We start from the raw sequence: 9,284 nt of genomic DNA, 5'->3' as shown, positions 1-9,284 counted from the left end.
ATATAATTATATGTAATTAATTAAGATGTTAAGATCGAAACAATTCAGCTTTAATTGAATTTATACTCTTCGCCTACCTGTTCTAAAAGAGGTATTTGTCTGTAACAGCTTAATTGGCAAAGAATGTCTTTTTCTCGGTCTAGGTTTTTTTTTTTAATATTAAAAGCTTAGGCCTAATAGGCCTATATGCACTGCCTGTCATAAGCTAAAAAGTGAAAAATCTAATCCTATATTTGAATTGCTTAACATACATATTTAATTAAGTTATTAACTTACAATTAGAAATAGACAGTTAAGTAGTACGGTACCGTACCTTTTCTGTATTCTTAGTGCGTAAACAATTACCGTAAATTGGCTGGTAATCGATTTAACACTATTTTATTTTTATCTGTTTCTGGTTGGAAGTTAATAACTTAGGCCTATTCGATCCTTTTAAATGAGCTATAGGCCTACAGTACAAAGTACCGTAAACAATGCAAGTATAATTATTAGGCCTAGGCCTATGTACAATTGTTGTTGTTTTTCTTTATTGCGTCAAACCGATGAATCTTCCTTACCCATGTCATGCATCGGTACTAAACTTTTTAATAGGCCTATTAGCACAAATTCATTGCTCATAACCTAACCCTTAGGCCTATATTACCAAGTGTTTCCAAAAGAATGAAAGAGAAAAAATGCGAAAGAAAAGCAGAGGAAAATAAAGTAAAAAAAAAAGGAAAGGAAAGAAAAGAATGAAAAGGAAAGAAAGGCAGAAAAAAAAGTAAAAAGAGATGAGCATAAAAAGAAGAAGAAGAATCACTTGCCTCGGAATAACATGCTAGATAGATGGCGCATTATAAATGTTGTATCATTATTATATTTCCATTTGTGCTCTCTGGTTTATTTCCTTACATGACATTTAGTTACACGACAAATGCAGTGAAGCATCTAATTAAGTAGGCCTAAATTATTTTAAAAAACACCGACATGGTTCGACATGACTCATATGATCATCAGGTGATAATGAAGTTTGTACAGGCTTAAGCCATGCTTAGGCATACTTAGGTCAAACAGACCTATACAGGTGTTTGCAAATATAATCTAGGCTAAATCGACGCTTGTAGGATGTAGTAAACGGCTTCTCTTAAGTTGGTAGTAAACTATATTAACCGAATATACTACCGGAATTTAAACAAATCCGCGTAGATGACTTTCTGAATGGGTTTTTTATTTTTTTATTTTATAGTTTCGGGGGTGTTGATAAAATAATAAAGAGGAAATGCTCATTTGCCCATGTTGCTAAAAATGTCTGTGGTTTCAGCATGCCAACAGGATTATACCGTTGGGAGTTAACCCCGCGCAAAAAAAGTTTACCTATTTAATAGTTCCTATAAAGCCTAAGTAGTCTTGGTTTATCGTTGACTAAAAGTACGACCAACTACTGGTATTTTTGCAAAGACACTTTAAAGTTTGATTTTAATAAAGGTTAGATCTTAAAATGACCGATTCTTGCAATAACAACGTTGACACATTTAACATGAGGTTGCCGCCATACAGATCTATTACTTTTTTTATATTCTAGTTTTCGGGCCAATGCATATAATCGGGACTTACGCGTCGAGGGCACGCGAGCATAATTCTAAAAACAATAGGGCTACAAACGATTTAAAGGATTAATCCTAAGCTAATTGTTGTTAGTAAAAATCGTCTGCCAGTCTTGTGATGCAAATAAGCTGGCAGAACCCCGCCTCACCTTTGTGTTAATTTGCATTGTTTTATCCCCTAAAAAATAAGTTGTTCTAGACTGGTACCCGTCTGTTCTCCCAAAGGAGTACATTCTGGCTTTCCATTGGCCGAACCTTTGTTTTGGAGGGAGCTGTAACAATTAGTTATTTCAGTTTTATTCAATTCATCAACAATAGACCCTCAAAATCTCCACGGCAGGTGCTGGACCCACTTGGGTACCCCAGCTGACTATACATGGTAGAGGACAAACAATGCGTGTATGCACATAAAGCCACGCGACCAACAAAAGGTGTACTGCATGCCCTTCTTTGCTAAAAAAAAAAATTACAAACATAAAAAAGATCTATCAAAACATGAAAAAAAAAACACCATTTCATATCGTTACATTTTGTGAGGTATTTTATTTTTCATTCTTACGTTTGGCCCACTAAAGAGTACAACAGAATAGGTAGAAACATTGGCCATTAATCTCTGTTTGCGGAAGTGCTTGGTAGCTATTACGATGCTTTGTTCCTCTCCAGCAGGCCACGCGACTTATTTGATATGCTAATGAGCATTCCAGTATAAATACTCAGTCACTCATTGAAATCGGCAGTCTTATATGAAAAGCGAATAACAACCAACGTGCCGATCTTTCAAGAAATCCTATTTCTATGTACATTACTGACAACATCTAATAAGGCATAAAGGATTCGAATATTTCTGGATTATATACTATAGGACATTATATATTTGCATGCATTATTTCCACTGTGTTTGAAAGGAATTGTTCAACAGCAGGATTTTGTAAGTCCGCCCTCTCTAGTTTTATCCAGTTAGCTCCTCCCCCCATTTGTGACATCATATTCTGTGAAATGATTTCGTATAAGGCCCTCGGATCTCCACAGAACTGAACAGTCAATTTGGAAGTGTTTGGAATTATACATCGCAGACGTAACGCAAAATTTGGTGAAACGTTCCGCCTATACGGCGTTGTTTTGTCACCATGGCTTGCGTTCGTCCATCATGGAGTTTTACTTTTATTACGGCCATCCATATTTTGTTGAATTTATCTAAGGTGCGTATAAAGTCTGCAACATTGTTTATTATTTTTAAATAATGATACCGGTTACGATACCGGTATATAATGTGGCTATGTATATTAAGTTGAGTTGGTATATTATTAACTTATTTATATTGATTATGCATTTTACATTGTTTTGGTCAGTTTATTATATAAATTAATCTCTTGTTGCATTTCAGGTCTGTTCGAATAGTTACTTCGAAATTAAAATTAATTCTTTTTCAAATGACGCCAAAGTGGACATTATTGGACAATGTTGTACTGGAGGATTTTCTGTTGATACCAACCAATGTAATTCATCAGTTTGCAGGACTTTTTTTCAAATTTGTCTTACAAATTTCCAAGTGGACATACCGAAATCACCCGAGTGCACATTCGGGCGTCAAGTTACGCCTGTCATCGGGCAAAATACTTTCAATGATTCGTTTGAAAATGGATTTGAGAACCCTATTAGGATACCAATGGAATTTGTCTGGCCGGTGAGTTGAAGCTAAATGCCATTTAGCAGCTATATGCGCACGTTTTGATAGTCCCTACTTCTTTCTACCATTCGGGGAAGTTAATTATTAGCTATGTGTATCTCATTGTTAAAATCTATCGCTGCTGTGTGTAGATAGCTGTATTATTATACTGTTTTCATCATGTTATGTTATCGTTATATATCCATTGTGTATGAAGGTAATTAAAATATTAAATATTTGTATTCATTTAGGGTGATTTTTCGTTGATAATAGAAGCAATGCATGATGTGACGGGGATGCATGTCGAAGAAGGTAAATATATTCATTAGTTATAATGAAACTAAACAAAAAAACGCATAATTTTTTTTTCAAAATTAAAACAATATATAGGAAGCATTAGTTATTGGTGTCTGATCATTATAATATCAAAACCAGGATCGATGGCTGTTGTTCTCAAGCCAGTAGCTGGTACTCTACTTATTCTTCTTAAGAGAATAGGTTCTATTATGGGTGATTGATGCTATTGTGTTAAAATGTCTTTTGTTAGGTATACAGTCCAGCTGCTAAGAAATTCTGTTTACCTAGGCTATTCATGGTCTAGGCCTCTCAATGCAACAGATATTGATTGCCAGTTTGTCGCGTGTCCCCCTGCAAATAAGATGCACACACGTATAAAATTTATATTAGGCCATATACATTTACATAAAAAAAACCGTTATAATATAGTACTTGTAGTATAGTCCGATTTTATGTTATGTTTGCAAACAAAATACATGTATGCCTACACACATTTTGTGTGCTGGAGAACTTGTTGGGTTAATTATTTCGTATGAATGACCGTCGAATGTACCACCAGCTGGTCTACTTTTCAAAAGTGCCCGGGGCTATCGCTCTTCGTACGCCATCGGTTTTAAAATATCCTTTGGAATAAACAGCACACTTGTACAATAACAGACTTTCCTGTGTGGGAAATGACTATTATATTGTAATATAATGTTTTCTTTACTTTTAGGTTCCGAAAGAAAGTTGTTATCGCAATTAGCAATGACTGATGCTATTGAAGCGTCGACTACGTGGACAAACAAAACGCACCGAGATCAAAACCATACTCTGGAATTTTCTTATCGTGTAGTTTGCAAGGCAAATAGATTCGGGCCTGTATGTGCTAAGGAGTGTACACCAAGGGACGATTACTTTTCTCATTACACATGCGACTCTGATGGGAATAAAGTTTGCTTGGACGGATGGACTGGGCAAAGATGTGTCGTTCGTAAGTTTCTTTCGTGCTTGGTACAGTGCTTTTAATTTAAAGTTCAAAAAGGGTACGGTACATGACGAACGAACAATGATTATGCATTATAACGGTACTTTTCTTTAATTTTAGCTGTCTGTGAAGGATGCGAGCATGGCAACTGTATTACTCCTAATCAGTGTTCCTGTCAGGAAGGATGGAAAGGCGAGAACTGTAACGAATGCATCACTCACCCTAGCTGCATCAACGGTTACTGTTACTCAGCATTCCAGTGCATCTGCGAGGCCGGTTGGCGAGGAATCTTCTGCAATTTCGGTAAATATACCTTCGATTTTGCGCGTAATTTTATCAAACAAACCGTTGGATTGAGTACTTCCGATTTTAATCAATGTTTTTACCATCACTTTTAACAACTTCCTTCTTTGTTTCCGTCATATAGATGCAACATTTTGTACTGTGAATAATCCATGCAGAAATGGAGGGACGTGCGAACACACTGATAGTGGTAGTGGATACCAGTGTAATTGCCCTGACGGTGTTTCAGGTTCACATTGCGAGATCGTGCAACCAGACAGCTGCGATTGTGAAAATGGCGGCACTTGTCGGGTAAGACATTAATCCTTAAAATAATTATACTATTAATTTGAATACTTTTGAGCTGAATAGTCAACAAAGAATTAATGAGAAAAGAAACTACATCGGTTAAAAAAAGTATCAATTTAAGTCGTCTGTTAAATTGTAAAAAAAACTCGGAAGATATGCATGAACACTGTGTAAATAAAGAACAGTGTAACGATATGCAATGAATATTAAATTTAGTACAGATATCTGATCTTATGGTCTTTGTGAAATGACGTGAAACGGAATGTGAAATCATACAACACTGGTATGGTGCGTGGATGATTAGTTAAGGAAAGAGCATTATTGTTCTCTTGATTTGTAGCTAATTTGACAGTATTCTTGCCCTTTTCAGTATGTTGATGATGGTGTCAAAGCATGTGATTGCCCAACTGGTTTTAGTGGTGATCGGTGTCAAGATGAAGCTACTTGCCCATGTGTTAATGGTGGAACCTGTCAAATGTTTAGTGGTGCTTACCTTTGCCTGTGCCCTGCTGGATATTTTGGTCCTACTTGTGACAACTACAATGATTGTCTGTCTGTGGACATTCCTTGTCAAAACGGTAAGTTTGCAATAAATATAGCATACAGTCTTGTCTTATAGTGAATTATTGCTAGTATTATTAATGTTTTCTGTAGGCCTACTTATTTTAATATTGAAAATTGGATTGTTTTTTAGGAGGCACTTGTCTAGATGGAAAGGACAGTTACTCATGTGGTTGCCCAGCTGGATTCATTGGAGATTATTGCGAGACAAACATTTGTGCTGATAACCCTTGCCAAAATGGAGGAACATGCAATGGCCAAGCAGATGGTATGCGATGCGATTGTCCGATTGGATATAGTGGCACCCACTGCGAGTTTGTTGAAAACAGTTGTTTATTGCTACCTTGTGCTAATGGTGGAATCTGTTTTGATCTTGAGAATGATTTTCAATGTAAATGTCCTCTAGGATTTGAAAGCAAGGACTGCAGCGTGAACATAAATGAATGCGCATCTTCCCCTTGTAAAAATGGAGCTGCATGCAGAGATCTTGTAAATGATTTTGAGTGCGATTGTCCACTGGGGTGGTTCGGAGAACTATGTGATGATTATGTTACAACATTCATAATTTCGACTACATTGCCAAGCGACAAGCCTGCAGCGGAATCAATTAATGTTTCCCCAACAAATGTGCAGAGGAACACTACAAATAATTCACTTATAAGCAATTTAAGGAGAGATGACGAGAGTGGACATACTGCAACAGATTTGAAGCAAGTTCTGATCTATTGTTTTTGTGGACTACTTATTGTGTTGATAATTATTCTTCTTTGTATTATTGTATATAGGAAAAAACGTGTAAATGATGACACTGAAAAAGGACCATGTGATATTGAACAAAATAACCAGAAGGTTTATACAGACAATTTTACGCAGCAGAAAAAAGTACTGCCCTTATCTAGCATAAGTATTAAAGTTTGCAATGAAGAAAATGATAGTTATAGTAAAGGAACAAGCAAACAATTTTCAACAATAAAAGACTATGAAAAGGATATTTATTCACAAAAAGTTTTACAAGAAAATTCAGACTCTTTATCTGAAAAAATATCAAGACATTCATACCAAAAAAAAATTCCTGACAGAAGGAAAAGTGTTGAAGTTTGCCAACCACAAGTTGATAGTTCTACAGTGCAAATAACGTAAGTAAAAGTTTTATTTATTGCCTGTATCTTCACGTTATTTGGCAATATCTAAATATGAAAATTTAAACTAAAACAAAACATTTGGGAATATTTGATTTCAATGTACTTATTATAACTTGTTTTTCATTTTATAGGATTGAAAATCAAGATACGAAAGAAACCAAACCAATAAATATAAGTGAAAATACATCTGTAGAGAAGGAGAAAACTACAAAGGCACAATATTTAGCTACACAGGTAAGTCAAGTTTATGAGTCACTTTGGTACAAGTAATATAAAAGACCCTGGGCCCAGACATATCAAGTACAATATAACCACCTTTTTTAAAGAAAGTCTGTTGTCACTGTTCGTCATTTGAATAGAAGGGTGAAAATTCCCACGCTCTTAAAAGATTGTGCAATTGAGCATTGCGTTTGAGGCATAAACAAGAATAACCCACTGCTGAGTCAACCCAGTGTGTAGTAAAATACCCACATCACTGTTCCCTCCATTACTTTGCAACTTCTGTTTTGTGTGCGTTTATTAATGTGACTTGACATAATAGATGGGCACAATACACTGGGACAGCTGGTAGGCAATTACGTGCATATATCAGCAGTTAGTTAAAGCAATTATGTAAGGTCCAATGGATATTACTGCTTTTAACTAATTCATTCCTAATGAGCAAATGATTATACTCTCAATATTTAACACTTCTTACAGTAAGCCTAATTGAATAAATTATACTGAAAAATCTAAATTTAATTTCTGGTGTATTAAAACTGTACTCATAACACAAACATAAATGAAGAGAATAACACTCTCAAAAGAAAACCCGATTTTTGTTGCATTTACAAAGCAGTGTTTGTTTTGATCTTTGTTTTGATCTTAACTAAGATTAACTGGCCTTGTACAGGAATGGCTATCAGTCCTTTACTTGACCAGCTGTTTCTGGCTTGACAAATATCCCTCTATTATTATACTTGTTATTCATGTTCCTTTTTTTTTATCTTTCTCTAGGTCTAACCAGCTTTGTGTACAAGAGCTTTTGTGAATTTTTTGAGAAGGCAGATGTAGATCCGCTGCTGATAACTCTGTTCTAGCTCTGAAAGTCATTCCCATAGGATAATTTATGCTTTGCCACGGTGCCTTGTTGAATATTGATTCCGTTCCATGTATTTCAACTCCTGGAGTTACTATCTGTATCTGCACAATATTACGGATATAAAAAACAGAATGAGACATTAGAAATAACTTAAGGCAATTGCAAGTTAAACTGCCAAGAAATATGTAATTTTTCTATTGCAATTTGCCACTTCTATTTATTATTAAATTAATTAGATGTTATGTAATGAATTTGTACAAATCTATCAAATTTTTCTCTTGATATTTTATATATTTTTGTGATTTAAAAAAAGCACTGAGCCGCATAGTGTTAAAAAGTACAGATGTAAAGAAATTGTAGGCATTCTATTTCGTTCTACGTTATAAGGACCAAAGTTGGGATTTAATTTTCCAATTGAAAACTGATATTTAAAATATTTAATAATTGTTACAATATTCATTGTAGGAAGGAGAGGGGGAAGGTGGGAGAGGATGAGTGTGAGTATATTTTTTCTGACAAAAACTTAATGATAGCAGATGAGAAAACTTCATCATAGCTAAGAAAAACCTTTTGTATATGCTCTTTTTATTTATAGAAAATAATGTGCATTTTGTATATACACTGAAAAAATGAATTGTTATTCTCAGAATTAAATATGTGCAAGAAATATTTTTGCAAAATGACAAAACATAACAAAGTTTTCCTGTTGATTCCATTTATATTTATTACTTTGGTCACTTTAAAGGGTAATCCATTTTTTCATCATTTTTGAAGAGGTTACAAACTATTTGTTATGAGGTAATTTACTTATTTTCTTTTAAATCTTCCTGTAGAATATGTTCTGCACTTGAAAAATGATGGAAAATGGATAACCCTCCAATAAATATTGCTTCATGATACTACTACTATATTACTATTTCTTACTCTATACTTACCATATAACTACAGTTTTGCTGAAATTCTACATATTTATGAAGACAGAAAGTGGGCATGATATTGCTGTTGATTTTCTGTGTAGTGGATTTGTTTTTGGAAACATGATATGAATGGAAAAGCAAATACAGTACTGAAGAATTTGAAAAAAAAAACCCCATAATTACAAAATAGAAATTTTCACTTGAAAAAGGCCACAAATAGTTTTTGTTGATATTGATAGCCAGGATAGAACCATTACATCTATTGATAATGAAGAAAATATTTTCTTGTTCAAATTTTCCATTGAAAGCTCATAAAATAGTACAAACACAAATTAATTCACCCACTGAATTATATTAGCTTAAAACAAATATTCAATATATTCTGTTTCCATTCATATTCTAATGTTGATGTTGCAGTAAGAAATTGTTGACATTTGAAATTGCAATTTAAAAAATATGAAAATGAAAGTATTTATTAC

General features: G+C 34.3%; 1 protein-coding gene across 1 annotated transcript; it reads left to right on the top strand.

Annotated features, from left to right (window-relative positions):
- The first annotated feature begins 2,280 nt into the window (after nucleotides 1-2,280).
- On the top strand, nucleotides 2,281-8,581 carry LOC117113555 (neurogenic locus protein delta-like). Its single transcript, XM_033256923.1, has 10 exons — nucleotides 2,281-2,782; nucleotides 2,968-3,267; nucleotides 3,501-3,561; nucleotides 4,262-4,519; nucleotides 4,634-4,816; nucleotides 4,941-5,107; nucleotides 5,475-5,682; nucleotides 5,799-6,801; nucleotides 6,939-7,041; nucleotides 7,804-8,581. Exons 1-10 carry the CDS (start codon nucleotides 2,711-2,713, stop codon nucleotides 7,807-7,809), a joined length of 2,361 nt encoding a protein of 786 aa, XP_033112814.1. The 5' UTR covers nucleotides 2,281-2,710; the 3' UTR covers nucleotides 7,810-8,581.
- Nucleotides 8,582-9,284: the final 703 nt, after the last annotated feature.

Source organism: Anneissia japonica, unplaced genomic scaffold (assembly GCF_011630105.1).
Source record: "Anneissia japonica isolate Jap-2015-1 unplaced genomic scaffold, ASM1163010v1 scaffold287877_len585272_cov192, whole genome shotgun sequence".
Taxonomy (NCBI): Eukaryota; Metazoa; Echinodermata; class Crinoidea; order Comatulida; family Comatulidae; genus Anneissia; species Anneissia japonica.
The sequence above is the reverse complement of the archived record's forward strand: the minus strand, read 5'-3'. Positions and strand labels throughout refer to the sequence as shown.

Coding starts and splice junctions, on each gene's coding strand:
- LOC117113555 (XM_033256923.1), top strand. CDS start 2,711: ATGGCTTGCGTTCGTCCATCATGGAGTTTTACTTTTATTACGGCCATC. Junction 5,108..5,474: donor AAAATGGCGGCACTTGTCGG/GTAAGACATTAA, acceptor TGCCCTTTTCAG/TATGTTGATGATGGTGTCAA. Junction 6,802..6,938: donor AGTTCTACAGTGCAAATAAC/GTAAGTAAAAGT, acceptor TTCATTTTATAG/GATTGAAAATCAAGATACGA.